The 18265-nt window shown below is 39.0% G+C and overlaps 1 protein-coding gene across 2 annotated transcripts in view; it reads left to right on the forward strand.

Moving 5' to 3' along the window:
• The window catches only part of RELN (reelin), a 485778-nt gene that overhangs the window by 440959 nt on the left and 26554 nt on the right, over positions 1 to 18265 (forward strand). For both annotated transcript variants that reach the window (XM_058523829.1, XM_058523821.1), the window contains exons 47-53: positions 2104 to 2244; positions 3477 to 3654; positions 4934 to 5127; positions 9201 to 9457; positions 13664 to 13818; positions 15069 to 15283; positions 17452 to 17629. In XM_058523829.1, the coding sequence (XP_058379812.1) occupies positions 2104 to 2244; positions 3477 to 3654; positions 4934 to 5127; positions 9201 to 9457; positions 13664 to 13818; positions 15069 to 15283; positions 17452 to 17629 (1318 nt within the window). The remainder of the gene's footprint in view (positions 1 to 2103; positions 2245 to 3476; positions 3655 to 4933; positions 5128 to 9200; positions 9458 to 13663; positions 13819 to 15068; positions 15284 to 17451; positions 17630 to 18265) is intronic.

Below are 18265 nucleotides of genomic sequence, written 5' to 3' on the forward strand. Positions count from 1 at the left end.
AGATGTTGCTGCACTTAAACAGGCATAGCTATTAATAAACTTAGTCATTAAAAATTAACTGATCAGCAGAGCCATTGAGTTGCACAACTCCAGGGAGGCATCTTCACGTTGCTTTACGGTAAGCATGGTGGTCCCTGGATACCAACTCCCTGCCCCTATAGAGCACCTACTACATGCTAGCACCACACACTGAGTGTATAATGTTCAACAAAAAGAATTAACCCTGCTCCCATATCACTTCCTCTCCTGAGGAGGAGAGACAGACATTTAAGAAATACATATGCAAATGAATATATGACTGCAATCGGGATAAATACTATAAAAGGAAACGAACAGTTTTCTATGGCAGAAATGTAATTTTTAAAGGGATCAGAAAGAAAATTTTTCTGCAAGGACCTGACGTTTCCTCTGAGACCTGAAGGACACACAGGGGTTACCCAGGCAGAGAGAGAGGAAAACCATGCAGGTAGAGATGGGAAAGAGCTCTGTGAGCTTTGAGAACCAAGTTAAGGAGGAGAGCTCCAGAAGTGAGTAGCCAGGAAGAGGGACTAGAAGGGAGGGCCTGGGTCAGGCAGAGCCTCTTGGGCCAAGGAAGAGTTTGAGGTTGAAGTTCAATGCAATAGGAAGTGATAAGAGGGTATGAGGTAGACACTTCTCTGCTGGGAGGAACAGTGGGAGCTGGGGAGCAAGCAGGGTTGTGGAGACCCTGTTAGTGCATAGATGCTGGTAAACAAATATCGAGCTGAACTATTTATTTTCAGAGTGAAGATTTTAATTCTAGTCTGTTTCTTTTCTATTTCTTAAACTTAATATAAATGTTTTCAATTAGAAAATATAAAATCCTTGCTGTTGTTTGTCCTGCCTAAAACAAATATCTCTCAGTCAAGTGATTAACGGTATCTTAATGACAAAAGTATATGAATCCATAAAACAAAACTTGCTTTGGCTAATTATTTCCTCTTGGGGGTCTTTGAATGTTCAAACTCACTCGAACCTCAGGGTTTGTTTGGATTTTACTGCCATCTAGTGTCTCTGAAAACGTGTTTATTTGTGTTTCTGAACAAGACATTCCCTAAACCCATGCAAATGAGCAAATATATTTCTGCTTCTGGAATGGAAGAATCTTTGTGTTGGTTTTGTTTGTATTGCATTTAAATCAATATAAAATAAGTCTGGTCTTATGTATTACTCCCTCTCTCTTTTCTGTCCAATTATCTAGGGTTTCATTGATCCCTTTGACTTATACTCCTACTGTCTTCTTAAGGCTTCCACTGTGAGAATTCCTCACAAATGCTGTGTGAGGTGGACCAGTATGCACACTGCACAAAAGTGTTTGGCTTTAAGGAGCAAATAGGAGTTGAAACCCAGCCCATATCCTGTTTCCCAAGTCAAATGCAGAGGGGCTGTGGCTGCTCAAGGACAGGCATCTTTTCCTAATTTGCACATATAAGTTAGCAGCAGCCATGGCTTCACTCCACAGTGGTTTCCACACAAATTCAGGGCTCACTGTTCCCCTGAGGCTTCTGGTTTTAGGATTAGTTTTAGTTTCTGTTTTAGTCTGTTTTTACAAAGCTCACAAAGATCACTGGCTCAAAATATATTCTCAAGCTATTGCAGTTTGGTTTGGTTAAAGTTTTGCATGGAATACTGCAATAATGAAAGCTGTTTTCAGAACATGAGTGGGGATGTACATGCATTTACGTTCTACTCCTCCATGTACTTGTTCGAACATACCAGAACACGTTCTCTTTTCCACCACATCCTTCATTATAATTCTTTTCTGGGCCAGCCCTGTGGCTTAGCGGTTAAGTGCGCGTGCTCCGCTACTGGCGGCCCGGGTTCGGATCCCGGGCACACACCGATGCACCGCTTCTCCAGCCGTGCTGAGGCCGCGTCCCACATACAGCAACTAGAAGGATGTGCAACTATGACATACAACTATCTACTGGGGCTTTGGGGAGAAAAAAGGAGGAGGACTGGCAATAGATGTTAGCTCAGAGCCGGTCTTCCTCAGCAAAAAGAGGAGGATTAGCACGGATGTTAGCTCAGGGCTGATCTTCCTCACAAAAAAAATAATAATAATAATTCTTCTTTTCTTCAAAGGTCCCAAGCCACTCGTTTCCGATGGCATCAACCAGCTCCTTTTGACAAGCAGCAGACGTGGGCAATAGATAATGTCTATATCGGGGATGGCTGCATAGATATGTGCAGTGGCCATGGAAGATGTGTCCAAGGAAACTGTGTGTAAGTAGACTTTTTTCTTCCTTCTGTAGAAAGTTCCTGACTCACGTTCCAGCCAGGAGATTTTTCTGAAACTGTTTTTGAATCACTCCCAAGCTACCTTGGCTTATACGTTTTTCCTGAAATCTGATACTGAGCCAACTATGGAGTTGATGAATAGCGTTATCTTCATTCTTGCTCTGAGATTAGGAAGTGAACAATAGCTGTCTTGTCAAGAGAAGGCTGAATTATAATTGACTATATTTTATTTCCTTCTATGTTTCTGTGATACACCTGTGCCTTGAAAAAGACATTCAAAGAGGTTCAAGAGTTCAATATGCTCTGACCAAAAATAATACATCATAACTATTTTTCTCACTTAGGTCTGAATACATGTAATGATATGCATTGCTTGTGGCTTAATTGGTATTCCTGTGTTGTTTGCATAAGAAAGTATATAAATGTCTGATCAATTTACCAGGCATATTTGATGGAGAGATCTAGTATTTTACTCTTAGAGAGCCTTAGCATCTTTGGAAGGATCTAAATAAAGTATGAGTGAGTGTGGGTGTGTGTGTGTGTGTTGTGTAGAAGAGAGCTTTATTTTCAAAGATTATGCTGTTCAATGGGGTAGTATGAATGAAGGTGCCGATAGAGAATTCATAGACCCTTCTCCACTAATATCTGCACGCCTGGAAAGTCCTTCCTTTGTTTAATGATTCTAGCCCATATCCACTGGGACCCCTGAGCCTCCCAGTCCTATATTCATATTTCCTCCACATTGAACAGGGAAGTCAGTTTTTTGGTGAAAGATGACAGATGCTATCCAAAATACCTTCTGCTATTTGGAACATGGTCTCTTGGATTCCTAATTAGCCCAAAGCCTCTGTTGAAAAGACCAAATTCACAAATGATTAGGAGTTACCAGTTTAGTTTGGCAGCTGCAATTGTTTTTCAGCCATCCGGAGTTGAGTCATATGGAGATGGGCTTTAGTAAATTCTTTGAAGTTGCTTCTTTCTCTCCACCTGTTACCCCAAGTCACTACTTTAGGAAAGCCTAGAGGCAGTTAATTCACAGCTTATTACTAACCTAAAGCACTGTTAAGGAGAACAGGTGAATTGTGGCAAGCTCTGTGAAGATAAGTAACCTTTCATCATCCTGAACTGGGAAAAAGAGTTGGCTTCACTAATCTGAGAACACACTTGTGGGGGCTCTGTTTGATGTTGACTTTTCCTTTCTCTTTCTCCACACCCAGCTGTGACGAGCAGTGGGGTGGCCTGTACTGTGACGAGCCCGAGACCTCCCTTCCAATTCAACTCAAAGACAACTTCAATCGTGCTCCATCCAACCAGAACTGGCTGACTGTGAACGGAGGGAAATTAAGTACTGTGTGTGGAGCTGTGGCTTCTGGAATGGCTCTCCATTTCAGTGGGGTGAGCGTTTGGCTGCTGGTTATTCATTTCTGCATTCTCTGAGTTCCTCCCAAAAATGTTGAGTCTCTTTTGAAGTTTAATTGCAAATCAAGATGCAGAGTTGGACTCTCTAAATGCACAACCCTGATGTAAGCTTGCAACTTTATACAAATCAGAAAATACTAGTTATTTCCAACCTTTTCCTGTCACAACTCAGTTGAGACAGTTTAATTATGCAGGGTAGTGTTTACGGAGCCAAAAATCTGGAAAATGAGCTTCAGTGTTTCCTGAATTTATTAACAACAATTAATCCTTTCTGTAAATTATCCAAGAAAGAATAATTGTCGGTAATTACTAGACATTAGTATTTATAGCAGATTATTTTGTGAATGACAGCAGCAATGTTAGAAAATTTCTTTGAGAAATTTTGTAATCATTCTACATTGCTGCTAAAGACAACTTGTTTAAAAATAGAATTTCTCCAATACCATAATTAAATACCCTTCATAGGCAATTTGATTTTAAAAATTACAAGTTCGCTGTCAGTTCTTTATTTATCTACCATTTGTGCCAATGAAGTGTATTATTTATATTCAGTGTTTTAGCCCAACAGTAACAAGAGGACATACAGCATATAGGATTTCTATAATCATCAACACTAACTAAGAATACAGGGTTCACAATACTCTTCCTAGCTTAAGTGGAACTCTAAGAGACCTAGTTTTCCTCATATGTTCAACTAAGAAATACCTACCTGTCTACTTTAATGAATTAATATAGATGACATTAAATCAGCTATAAAAGTATAATAAAAAGCATTACAACTATTATCTCTAACTATAATTATATGAAATTTTTAGATGTAGTCATTTTTAAGTTTCATGTTAAAATAGTCATCTTAATGTGCTATTTTATTAATAACTGATGCCTTTTAAAAAATCTAATAAATGCCTATGAATAGCTGAAGTAGTTTGATAAGAACGTATAACAGTTACTTTAATTCCAGCTCTTATATCGCTCATAAGAAAATAGAAGAGAATCTCCTTAGAATACATTGCCTTTTGTAAGAAGTTCTAATACTGAAATTTCAAAGTTCAGCAAATACGTGCTGAGTACCTGCTGTGTGCTAGGGACCATGCTAGGAGCTAGTATAAGAGAGGTGACAAGAAAATCAGTATTGCAACACCATGTGATTTGTATCACAAAAGAAATATAAAGAGGACGGCAGCCAGAAAAAACCTATAACCTGCGATTATGACTCATTATTGCTGTTTTGTTGCATTCTGCTTCTTTTCCTTAGGGTTGCAGTCGACTGTTAGTTACTGTGGATCTAAACCTCACTAATGCCGAGTTTATCCAATTTTACTTCATGTATGGATGCCTGATTACACCCAACAACCGTAACCAAGGTGTTCTCTTGGAATATTCTGTCAATGGAGGCATTACCTGGAATCTGCTAATGGAAATTTTCTATGACCAGTACAGTAAACCTGGGTTTGTATTCTATTTTATCTCTAATAACTAATATGTTGAGCAAAGATGTTTGGTAAGGCCTGCCAGCAATCAATCACAGGAAGCACAGAGGACCTAGACCTTACTCATCCTGGAGGCATCCTGGAGGATGCCTTTCATGAAGATAAGGTTTCTAAGCTGGATGAACAGCCGGTTTGGTTTTTATTTTAAGAAGAACTAGTTTTCAAATCCTAGAATAAGATAAAATACACTATCACAATGCCAATAATGAATAGAACCAGGACAAAAACCCATATAAATTCATGAGTATGTGGTAATTAATGTCAACAACATTTGGGGGAAATGGAAACAGAGAAACTATATGTTTACTTGTTTATATAATGTTCGTTCATTTTAGAGAATTGGGGGCTAGAAAATAAACACAATAAAATGTAAATATCCTTAAGAAGCCTAGAGTCTATTTTTAAATTTCTCATTAAAAAACCCTGAATAGTGGCCGGCCCGGTGGCATAGTGATTAAGTTTGGTGCTCTCCACTTTGGTGGCCTGGGTTTGCGGGTTCAGATCCTGGACACAGACCTACACACCGCTCATCAAGCCATGCCGTGGTGGCATCCCATATACAAAGTAGAGGAAGATTGGCACAGATGTTAGCTCAGGGCCACTCTTCCTCAAGCAAAAAGAGGAAAATTGGCAACAAGTGTTGGCTCAGGGCCAATCCTCCTCACCAAAAAAATAAAAAAGAAACCCTGAATAAACACAACATTTTAAAAATAATACATTTAAAAAAATGTATTCTTGAAGGGCAAAAAGAAATCAATGTGACCAATTAGAAAAGTCAAAAAGGTTATTAAAAAGGATAGAGCATATTTATTAAGGTAGGAGGAGGAGAAGAGGGAAGAGGAGGGTAAGAGAAAAGAGAAAGAGAGAAGGCTGGAGTAGAGCTGGGGGGCGGGGGGAATGAATACAGCCCATCAAGAAATGTAGAATAAGTAAATGCACCAAAAAAAGAAGAAACATAGACAATCCCTCAGTGCATGGCTAACCAGGTACAGGCTAAAAATCAGGTAAAATAAAAACAATTAAAAAATCTTGTAAATGATCATTTAAATTCAATGTATCGATTAAGAATAGATTCAGCTGTGAATGACAGAAAACCCAAAATAACTTGAACAAAAGGTTTTTTTCCTCTCATGTGAATCAGATCCAGAAGAAAGTAGCCCAGGGCTGCTACAGCGGCTCGTCCTACAGGTCTCCTACAGAGACCCAAGTTCCTTCTACCACGTACTTCTGCCACACTCAACACAGGACCTCTATCTCATGGTCCAAAAAGGCGACTCTCGGGTCATCCCAGTTGTGCAGCGGTTAAGTGCGTGCGCTCCAATTCGGCGGTCCAGGGTTCGCAGGTTCAGATCCTGGGCATGCACTGACGCACCACTTGTCAAGCCATGCTGTGGCGGCGTCCCATCTTCCTCAGCAAAAAAGAGGATTGGCATCGGATGTTAGCTCAGGGCTGATCTTCCTCACTATAAAAAAAGGGCAACTCTAGCTCCTCCCTATTCCAGCCAGCAGAAAGGAGGATAGGGCAAGAAGAATGTGCTGTCGCTCTTTAAGGACACTTCCTAACCATTGCCCATACTTCTGTTCACTTTCCAGTAGCCAGAACTTAGTCACAGAGACACACCCAGATACAAGGGAGTCTGGACACATTGTCTTTATTCTGGGTGACTCTGTGCCCTGCTGGAAAGATGGGCTTCTGTTATGAAGGAAGAAGAGAGAATGGCAATTGAGGAAATGCCAGCAATCTCTGCCACAAGCAAAAGTTTTAAATCCTGCACTTGCATTAAAGTTGGACACCAGTAAAGGAATCCGAATAGAAGCTCAGTGGTGCACAGTGTAATAGTGCAAAAAAATGTGCTCATCTATTAGTAGGAGATAATAGACATGCCAAGTAAACCGTGTCCTTGGTCTTTATGGAGGAAATTATAAAGACTCTCAAGTATGAGTTCCTGAACCCTTAAACAGCATAATATACAGGGAGAAGGAAGTTATGTTTCTGTAGGATCAAAGCATTACTGTCTAATCTACTTTAGTTCTCTGAGGGAAAATCAAATTGACCACGGTAGGAACAGTGGTCGTAATTCATTGCAACTTTCAGCAGCCTTAGATAAATTTCCACTCCAAAGGTTTTTAAAATGTGGTGAAGCATTTATCAGAGTAAGAAAACTAATTTGGAAATAGGAAAGAAAAATAAAGATAAAAGATCATTTCTCTGGGTAAAGAAGTGTGATTGTGCGTCCCTCCAGGAACAGATAGATTTCTGATATTATTTAACACATTTTAAAATGTTAATTAAACATGCCAAATCAATGGAGATAAATTATGGAAAGATCTTACAAGGTGAGCATATAAAACAGGGGTGGGGAGGGGTGCAGATGAACTGCAAAATTGAGATGCATGAGAAAATGAACTTTGGACAAGATTATTTGCCTAAAGACTAGTCTTCTCCAAACTACCAGTAACTACACAGGTAAGGGTCTAGGATTCACAGTCTACACTTTCCTTCCCTAAGACCAAGATCTATTAAGCTCTCATGGCCCAAAGGGGCACAAAATGGTGGACATAATCAAAAAAAGTATTTAAAATCCAAGTACTGGGGCTGGCCTGGTGGCATAGCGGTTAAGTTCATATGCTCCGCTTCGGCGGCCAGGAGTTTGCCGGTTGGGATCCTGGGCGCAGACCTACTCCCTGCTCATCAAGCCACGCTGGGGCGGCGTCCCCCGTAGAGCAACTAGAAGGATGTACAACTATGACATACAACTATCTACTGGGGCTTTGGGGAGAAAAAAAGGAAAAAAGGAGGAAGATTGGCAACAGATAGCTCAGGGCCAATCTTCCTCAAAAAAATAAATAAATAAAATCCAAGTACTAGAAATTGAACTAAAAGCATCCTAGCTTTGAATGGATCCTGATTGATCCCCATCTGGAATACTGCCTACTATTCTGATCACTATATCTCAAGGAAGACATAAAAGAGAGAAAAAGAAGGAAAAATAAAACCAATGAGAAGATACTGTGTAAACAAAACTAAAATAATGAGACCGCCTCAATGTGGAAGACAAGACCTACAGGGGTCATCGTCGAAGCCCTCAGCTTAAGGTTTCTTCACAGGGTGAACTTGGGCTTGTTGCCCTGTCCTGGAGCACCAGCACTAAGAGGCAGCCCTTGAAAGTAGAGGGAGGTAGATTAGCATGGATAAAAAGATGAGACGACGCAGAGGAGAGCAAACCTCAGGAAATTATTTTCCCCAATAGACCTTATGAGTTGTGAATAAAAGTTTGAAAGAGTTTGATGTATGCTTGGGGTTAAATGCATAATTGTGATTAAGGGGTATTTTAGACCTTATTTCTAGCTGGTTAAGGTTCATGTTGGAGCTTGGAGCCATGTTTTTCCACATCTGTCCTTGGTGACAGAGTCAGGGATGGCATCCTGGGTTTGTTAGCTCATGGTTCTTAGTCCCATGTTTTCAATAAAGCATAAAGACAAAGCCAGTGTCAAACCACAGGTGACCGATAAATCAATTACATATGGCCTGGTACCCTCAGGCTGAGAGCCCAAACATCCTGCCACAATCTGGTGTCCATATTCCGATCAAATTGCTGGTACTCATGGGCGTAGAATGAAATCAAGGTGCCAGAGGAAGGAAACAGATGAAATCAACCTCTGGGTGACAGAAAAAAAGTCAATATTGTTTTATGTCTACCAAAGCACATATACTCTATGCCTGCAGATCCAGAGGGGCCCTCGGCAAGCAGAAAATTGCAGAGTCCCTCTAAAACCTGCCCAGGGACAGTTAGAGTAAGGAGGTAGTTCCAGGATGCTTGGATGTGTTTATATTCTGTTTCCCCAATTTAGTGACTCATGAGACTTGTAAAATCAAGCCAGCTTATCCTGGTTTTTAAAAATTATTTTAGCTAATGTCCTCTCCTCACCCACCTTGTGACATGCAATATCTTATCTCTGTTTGTAAATCTTTTACTCTCGTGAGACCTTTGACAAGACTTTTTCCCCACCCCCACCACCATTTTCTTACAGATTTGTGAATATCCTTCTCCCTCCTGATGCTAAAGAGATCGCAACTCGCTTCCGCTGGTGGCAGCCCAGGCACGACGGCCTGGATCAGAACGACTGGGCCATCGACAACGTCCTCATCTCAGGCTCTGCCGACCAGCGGACTGTCATGCTGGACACCTTCAGCAGCGCCCCAGTGCCCCAGCACGAGCGCTCCCCAGCAGACGCAGGCCCTGTCGGGAGAATTGCTTTTGACATGTTTATGGAGGACAAAACTGCAGGTAAATTTTTCACTAATGCTAAATAAAAATCCAGTGGAAATGCAGTATGGCTTTGGGTCTTTTCAAAAGAGTAGAATGTGGAACCTTTTACAGATTCTCAACTGGAATAGGACAGTGAAAGGGGTGTCACCCTTTTGCTTCTCTCAACCTTCCTAGTTTACATTGTAACTAAATCTTTTCTTTCATTCAAGCCAGCAAGTATGTTTTAATAAATAGCATTCTGTAATTTTATTAACAGGATAATTTTCTTTTCTTAGAAAATTTTATTTCCGTTTTTCCTGTTTTCTCCTTTGGGTAGAGTGCCAACATTTCCTGGTCATGTGTTTTAATATCCAAAGACAAGTATTTTGTTTTGCTACATATCAGATGCATTTGTGATGGCGTGCCATGTCTCAGTGTCCAAGGTCTTGCTTGTTCCTCTTCATTCTCATTAGGAAAAGCACAGTGATCCTGCTGAACTAGGAAGGATCTCTTCATGTATTCTTATTTTTAATGTCTTGTTTTCATTTCATGACACTATTCTGGTCACCTTTTTTTAAAGTGGTGTCAGGGCTGGCCCAGTGGCCTAGTGGTTAAGTTTGGTACACTCCACTTTGGCAGCCCAGGTTCGGTTCCCGGGCACGGACTTACACCGCTCATCAAGCCATGCCGTGGCAGCGACCCACATAGAAAATAGAGGAAGATTGGTGCAGATATTAGCTCAGGGTGAATCTTCCTCACCAAAAAAAATAAATAATCCTGAGGGGAAAAATTTAGGGGCTAGCCCAGTGGCGTAGTGGTTAAGTTCTTGTGCTATGCTTCGGCAGCCCAGGATTTGCAAGTTCAGATGCCAGGCACAGACCTGCACATGGCTCGTTAGGTGATGCTGTGGCAGTATCCCACATACAAAATATAGGAAGATTGGCAAGATGTTAGCTCAGGGCTAATATTCCTCACCAAAAATAAATAAATAGATAAATAATTACAAAGTAAACTAAAAAATAGAAAAAAAATAAAGTGGTGTCATTTTAAGTATGTGTCTTTGTCATGCCCCATCCTTGGCTATACTACATAAAACATGATATCTTCAGGTAAAGTAGTGTTGTTTAATTATATGTGTCATACCAACACTGCAAGTGCTGTCTGAGCAGTGAAAATAGATATGAATATAGAATACACCACTATGGATTCATCAGTCAGTGGGACTGTGTCATACCAATTTCGTGCTAGAATCTTGCATAGAAAAGACAGTCTGGATGTATTTTACAATAATAGGACTGGTAAGAACCTTCCAGAGGAATGAAACCTATGCTGAAAAAATTTGAAATTTAAGGAATTTTAATAATTTAAAATACTTAATTATTAATGTTCTATTATAAGTAATATGTGTTCAAAGTGTGAAATTGAGAAAATACAGAAAATCATGAGGATAAAAATAAAACACCCAGAGGATAACCATCATCAATATTTTGGTGTTTGCTTAGAGTCTTTTTTTCTATGCCTGTATATAAACATATTTTTAACAAAATTACAGTCTTAAATTATACGTATATTGTAGCTGACTTTTTTTCATTTAGAATTAAATCTTTTTTTATTTATTTATTATTTGTGTGTGTGTGTGAGGAAGATCAGCCCTGAGCTAACATCCATACTAATCCTCCTCTTTTTGCTGAGGAAGACCGGCTCTGAGCTAACATCTATTGCCAATCCTCCTCCTTTTTTTTTTTTCCCCAAAGCCCCAGTAGATAGTTGCATGTCATAGTTGCACATCCTTCTAGTTGCTGTATGTGGGACGTGGCCTCAGCATGGCCGGAGAAGCAGTGTGTCGGTGCATGCCCGGGATCCGAACCCGGGCCGCCAGTAGCAGAGTGCGCACACTTAACCGCTAAGCCACGGGCCCAGCCCTAGAATTAAATCTTGATCATTTCCCCATGTCCTTAAGTATCTTTGAAAATGTAGTTTTAATAGCTGTATAATACTCCATCATAATTTTTTTAATTGTTTTGACATTGTTGAATATTTAGATTAATTATTCTCATTAATTCATTTATTAGTATATCACATGGCACAGTGGTATAATTGCAAATATTTAATAAAAATAACCCTTTTAAATAGAAAAAGTTTAAAATGTTCTTCACCACTACCAAGTAGTCTTATTCTCTTAAGAAAGTTGAGAAGATTTACTTACATAGATCTGGTTCAGAACTTTGCTAAATTACTCATTTATTTTTCCCTGAGTAATGGTTTACATAAGTGAGTCTGTGATCAGAGAATAACGTGAGCACTGCTTCTGTATGAATAATAGCAAATACAGATTGTTTTTCGAGTACCTCAAAATACTGATTTTTACTTTAGGCTTAATTGGTGATGTCAATTGAAGGAACAAATTTTCTGGCTCCTGCTGTTGTGCAAAAATGGTGTTCCTAGAAACTGTAGTATCTACTTACGGAAGTAGTTTCTGATATTGCAGAAGAGATTGATGAGTAGTTGATTAATGTAAGCCCTCTTTCATCGGGATTGCAGAGTTCTCGCATAAAATAAAATATGTACCCCAGAATCAACTGGCTCAATGTATTCTTATTGGAATTCAAATTTCTCTGCACTTTGACTCTGGAGTCCTATCTCTGGGATGCGGGGTTAAATGTAGCTCAAAATCCCATGGAATGAAAACTCACAGATAATAGCATTGTGGTAGACATTTGAATCCCAGAGATAAACTGCTTGTTTACAGGCATATGTTATGCTCAGACAAAATCAAAAGGACACAAAACAGGTGAAGGCTGAATTCCAATTAAATGGTTTGGTCTCTTCTCTGACTCCTCTGACAACTCTGTGCCTTGCACAGTGGCATCAAGCCTCTAGTTGCACCCATTCATCTCCACTGTAAACACTGGAGCTAACCAGGAAACTGTCAGAGAAAACTTGGACCTATAAAATCAAAGCATATCGTGAATTAGAAGCAATTTGTGGATATGTTTAATTTCTAACCTTTATGGGATAAAATCATGATGTTAACAACACCTCTACCAGAAAAGAAAGGGAATTGTGGGGGACATGGATGTGTGTGTGCGCGCGTGTGTGTGTGTGTTTGAGAGAGACAACAGGGTGTTCTCTGCACTAATCAAGTCATAATCTTGCTGCTTAAATTTTTCTTAGACTCTTAGAAGCTTTTTCCTAATCACTTTATTGAGGTATAATTGACATACAAAAAGCTGTAGATGGGCCGGCTCCGTGGCTTAGCGGTTAAGTGCGCGCACTCTGATGCTGGCGGCCCGGGTTCGGATCCCGGGCGCGCCCCAGGGCACCACTTCTCCGACCAACCCGAGGCCGAGTCCCACGTACAGCAGCTGGAAGGATGTGAACCTATGACATACAGCTATCTACTGGGGCTTTGGGGGGAAAAAAAATGAATAAATAAAATCTTTAAAAAAAAAAAAAAAGCTGTAGATATTTGATATATATAACTTGATGAGTTTGGAGGTAAGTATACACCCCTGAAACCTTTACCACAATCAAGGCCATAAATTTATCAATCACCTCCAAAAGTTTCCTCCCACACCTCCCCCGTTTAATATTGTTTTTTTTATTATGGTAAGAGCATGAAACATAAGATCTGCCATCTTAGCAAATTTTATGTATACAATACAGTATTGTTAACTATAGGCCCTATGTTGTACAGTAGATCTCCAGAACTTATTCAACTTGCATTACTGAAACTTTGTACCCTTTGCCTAACACTTCCCCATTTCTCCCTCCCCTCAGTCTTTAGTAACCGCTGTTCTACCCTCTGGTTCTATAAGTTTAACTATTATAATTTTTTTCATTACCCAGGTGATACTACCAGAATTTGAGTAGAAGTAGCTAACTCACTTCCCTATCATGTCACTAAAAATTCTTTGTCCTTCTTAGATCTGCCTAAAAAGTTAAATGTCTGTCAGGAAAAAATAGATATACATTTCCCTTTGTTTTTCATTTATAACACATTATATATAATACACTTGTTTCCCAAATGTAGACTTACTAATATCAGATAGTAAATATATATCAACCTCCCAGTATCCATGTTCATAAAATGATGTGTTTACATTAGTGTTTTGTCTGTGGATTGTATATAGCATATTATAAGAAAGATTTCTGTTTAAAATAATTCTAGATGTTGCTTAAAGTGAAAATTTGCTTCGAGTATTTTGGTCATAAATTTGTCATAAAATTTTTTTCTTTTTTAAGTAAATGAGCATTGGCTATTCCATGATGATTGTACAGTAGAAAGATTCTGTGACTCCCCTGATGGTGTCATGATTTGTGGCAGTCATGACGGAAGAGAAGTGTATGCAGTGACCCACGACCTGACTCCCACTGAAGGCTGGATCATGCAATTCAAGGTGAAAGTGTTCTGGTCTCAATTACATAAATAACCATACACTAGCAATATAAAAATGAAAAAAAATTATAAAGAAAAACACCATATAATATTTCATTCACTTAATATATGCTTTGAAAAATAAATTTAATATTCAGGTAATATACATCACAACTATCTATAACTTAATGATTAAAAGTATTTTATTTTGGAACTATTTCAAGTTGAAACTTTCATAAGAGTAAATATGGCTCTGCTCAGGATTAAATACTGATAGAGCAAAATATTGATAAGGGGCGAGCCCCATGGCCTAGTGGTTAAGTTTGGCACATCCCGCTTTGGCGGCCTGGGTTTGGTTCCCGGGTGCGGACCTACACAACTCATTGGCAGCCATGCTGTGGCGGCAACCCACATACAAAATAGAGGAAGATTGGCACAGATGTTAGCTCAGGGCCAATCTTCCTCACCAAAAAAAAAAAAAATTTTTGATAATAAAAATGTAGCTTACTGATTTCAATCATTATATGATTGTTTAAATCATTATATGACTTAAGGCAACTTTTTCCTCTAAGAAAAGGTTAAAGCTATTATGGTTATATCTGCATTTTTTTACAAGAGCATTTTGATGTTTCTGGAGAAAGAAAATTATGGAAAACAAAGACATGATTAGCATTAATGTCAACATCAATTTTGGCCAAGATTTTTTGTCAACCAATTTATTCTTTCTACCTCAATCACCCTATATTAGCAATAAATGTTGCATTCTTGCTATCTCCATCAGATAGAGTTCTGTGCCTTATTAAAAGGACCTTCTGTTATCACTTCATTGCATCTTACTTGTAGCTGAAAGTGATTTATTGAGAGTCATAAATTGTATGACAAAATAGTAAACTTGGTAAAGCTGTTAGCAATCCTTCTTGGTCAAGCAGTCTGCCAAATAGAAGTGCCAGACCATTAGCACAACAAACAACAATTTGTAAGAGTGGGACCAGGCCTTCCAAGGCAACCAGCCAGCCATGGCAGAAGCCCGGGTTTCAGCTTTTCTGCAAACTCCCTGCACAGTATATTTGGCACTTTCTATAATTTGTCACCTTGGCCAACCATGTCGACTTCTCCGTCCATCAGCAGAACAAATCATGAACCTGAAAATACAGGATGGATGTGGTGCACTATCTATCAAGTGATCAGCAGCTTTCTTGCTGCCAAGTCCTTAGAGCTGAAACGTGTAATATGGTTTCAATACCTTAACAATCTTGCTTTTCTGTTTATTAGATCTCTGTTGGATGTAAAGTATCTGAAAAAGTTGCCCAGAATCAAATTCATGTGCAATATTCTACTGACTTCGGTGTGAGCTGGAATTATCTGGTCCCCCAGTGCTTACCTGCAGACCCAAAATGCTCTGGAAGTGTTTCTCAGCCATCTGTATTCTTTCCAACTAAAGGGTGGAAACGGATCACCTACCCACTTCCTGAAAGCTTAGTGGGAAAGTAAGTAGAAAATTAAAATAAAGCCTGGTTCCAAACATCCAGAAGTACATTAGGGACACTGTTGTCAAGCCTGAAATTATGCGTAATTGTGGGTAAAATGCTCTCTTCTTCCCTAACTCCAAAGGTTCTCTAATTGGTGACCTCCATGGTGAGCTAACTTGAGGGAGACCTCAAGTTGTAATCCTCAGACTTATCAAGATGGGCCTTGGCGGGCCCTTCCATTTTCCACACCTCAGTGTCTGTGAATGGGAACAGAGCAATAGTGAAGGCCTTGGAGCCAGATGAAAAGGTGTTTGCTGCCTTGTGGATGTTAGACTGTGGTCCACCATGCATGATACACTTTCCATGTTACTGCTTTGTCAATCCATTAAAAATGGAGCCAAGAGCAAATCCTAACTCATCATGATGTTTGCACAAATCCTAACTCTTCATGCTAATTGTACATGTGTGGTTTGTAGGTTTCCTTTTGCTCTTATCAAAGCATGTGTTCTGTACCTGTAGTGAAAAGTAATTAGCCTAAAGCAGTAGTGAACCGAGATAATTAAACTCTTCTCTGAAAAGTCTGTAAGTTAATTTAAGGCAATTCCAAAACATTTCCCTTCAAATGAAAAATCAGGAAAAAAGATAGGCTAAAGAAAATGTCAGGTGTAACTCTACCATATCAATTATAGAGTCTGGCTAAATGAAGAACCTTCTTGTGAAAGAGAATTAAGATATATGACCACAACATATAGAGCCTTTGAATAAGGTGCTTACACATGGCTTTTCCAGTGAACCATAGATATCATTTACTACTTGACCACTCACAGTTTTCAAGAACAAATCTAAAGACCTTTGTCAATTAATATGCTAGGAAACTAAATCAGGACACTTTCGGCTGCAAGTAATGCAAACCAATTCAAACTGGCTCAATTAAAAATGAAATGTATTATATCTGTAATGAAAAAATCCAAAGATAAGTGAACTCCTGTAGGATTGCTATGTTCACAAGGTCAATGTCTTCAAGGACATTGTTATTTCTTACTCTCTTACTCTTACTCTTTGCTCCACTGTCCACACATTGGTGTCATACTCAGCCTTCAAGCTGGTTCACCTCATGAACATAGATGGCTTCCAGAAAACTGGAGCGGAATGCGTCCTTACTTGTGTCCAATGGGAGAGAAAGAGTTACTTTTCTTTCAAACAGAGCTACAGCAAGCACCTCCCTGCATTCCACTGCTACAAATTAGTTCAAGAAGGCCTATTCCTGACCCAGTCAATAGTTAGGGGAGTTATATTATGAGGATTATCTCATATAACTCATCTGGGGTGAAATAGATGCTGGGGAGCCACCACAACGTCATCACCTCATCTTCCCCCTCCCGTTCGCTCCTGTTTTTAATAATGAGGTGTAATTTACGTTCAGTAAAATGCACGCATCTTAATTGTTCAGCAAAATGAGTTCTTGCCATTATGTAACCCCTGTAACCACCACATAGAACAAGATACAGAACATTTACATCACCCCAGAAAGTTCCCTCGTGCACTTTGTACTCTACACCAAAGTAGTGTGGCATATTTTAATATAAGGTTAATTACGAGGCTTGTATTTTCCCCAGAAGACAGAGAAGAACAATGATGAAATTAAAATCTCAGGGAAATTGTCCTTTAATATAACCCCTTCAAAATTGTTTTCTAATTAGCATAGTTACTCTGATAATATTGATTATCTTTGGGGAATTCAGAAGTTGCAGTTTCCTAGTTGCCTGAAGGCTGTGTGTATGCTGACAAGGATTCATTCACTTTCTGTCAGTTTTAGAAATGCGGTTAATGAACCTAAATTGCGTTTTAACCACTGGACTCCAGTTCATAAGCAACCTGATTTATGATGGTTACAGATTTGCATTTTAAAATGTTCCTATTGCTTGAAATAGAGATTCCGCTGTATTTTCATTTTCTTTTACAAGTTTGCTCACATATTATAAAATTTAAATGAAACTGGCTTTAAACTTCCATTACTAGAAATAGAAAGATAATGGCAGTCAGAAAACATTTTTTATTAATCCAATTCGTCCTGGCACAGTGGCTTAAATGTTTTTTCTCTTGAGCACTGAGTACATACACATGAAAGTAGACTTGAATAAAGTTAACTTTTGTTTTTCGCTCTTTTGCTTTTGTGTTGCCAATAGTCCAGTCAGGTTTAGGTTCTATCAGAAGTACTCAGATATGCAGTGGGCCATCGATAATTTCTACCTGGGCCCCGGATGCTTGGACAACTGCAGAGGCCATGGAGACTGCTTGAAGGAGCAGTGCATCTGTGATCCGGGATTCTTCGGGCCCAACTGCTACCTGACTCACACTCTGAAGGTAATGTTAAAGCCCCCAAAGGAAGCATTTACTCACATTGCAGGCCACGCCTTATGAACTAACTTAAGTGTGAGACTAATAATTTATAATAACATTCTTTGGAGCCCCCAGGAAATAAATCCTTTGGATGGAAACTAAAAAAAAATATGTCTTGGGTTTCTTAGATACAAGAATTAGGATCAAGTTCTAGTACAATTTACCTAATTTATAAAATAAACCAGACTTTATGGATTAAAGGTCATAAATACTCTGCTTTTTTTTTAAAAGCACACTCTTAAAGTCAATATTAAGCCTTCTTCATTTTTTCAGTAGATGTGCTGTTGGAAGGAAGATACTGTTATTGTTGTTATGAAATAAAACAAACAACATAGATACATTATCACACACACAAAAAAAATTTCAGAAAGGCCTAAACAGCACCTGAATTATTGTTCAGAAAATTCAGTGTTCTGATTTGCTGACTGCTGAAATGTGGTTGTGTGTTAAGAAAAGAGAGGTCATTCTTGGAAGCTTTAGCTGTTGTATCATTATTTAATATGCAAAGCAAATACAACTGTCCAACACAGTTGCCATATATGCATTCCATTTCTGTGAATAAATGTTATGCATTCATCATTTCAATAACAGAAAAATGAT

This window comes from Diceros bicornis, chromosome 3 (assembly GCF_020826845.1).
Source record: "Diceros bicornis minor isolate mBicDic1 chromosome 3, mDicBic1.mat.cur, whole genome shotgun sequence".
NCBI classification, from domain to species: domain Eukaryota; kingdom Metazoa; phylum Chordata; class Mammalia; order Perissodactyla; family Rhinocerotidae; genus Diceros; species Diceros bicornis.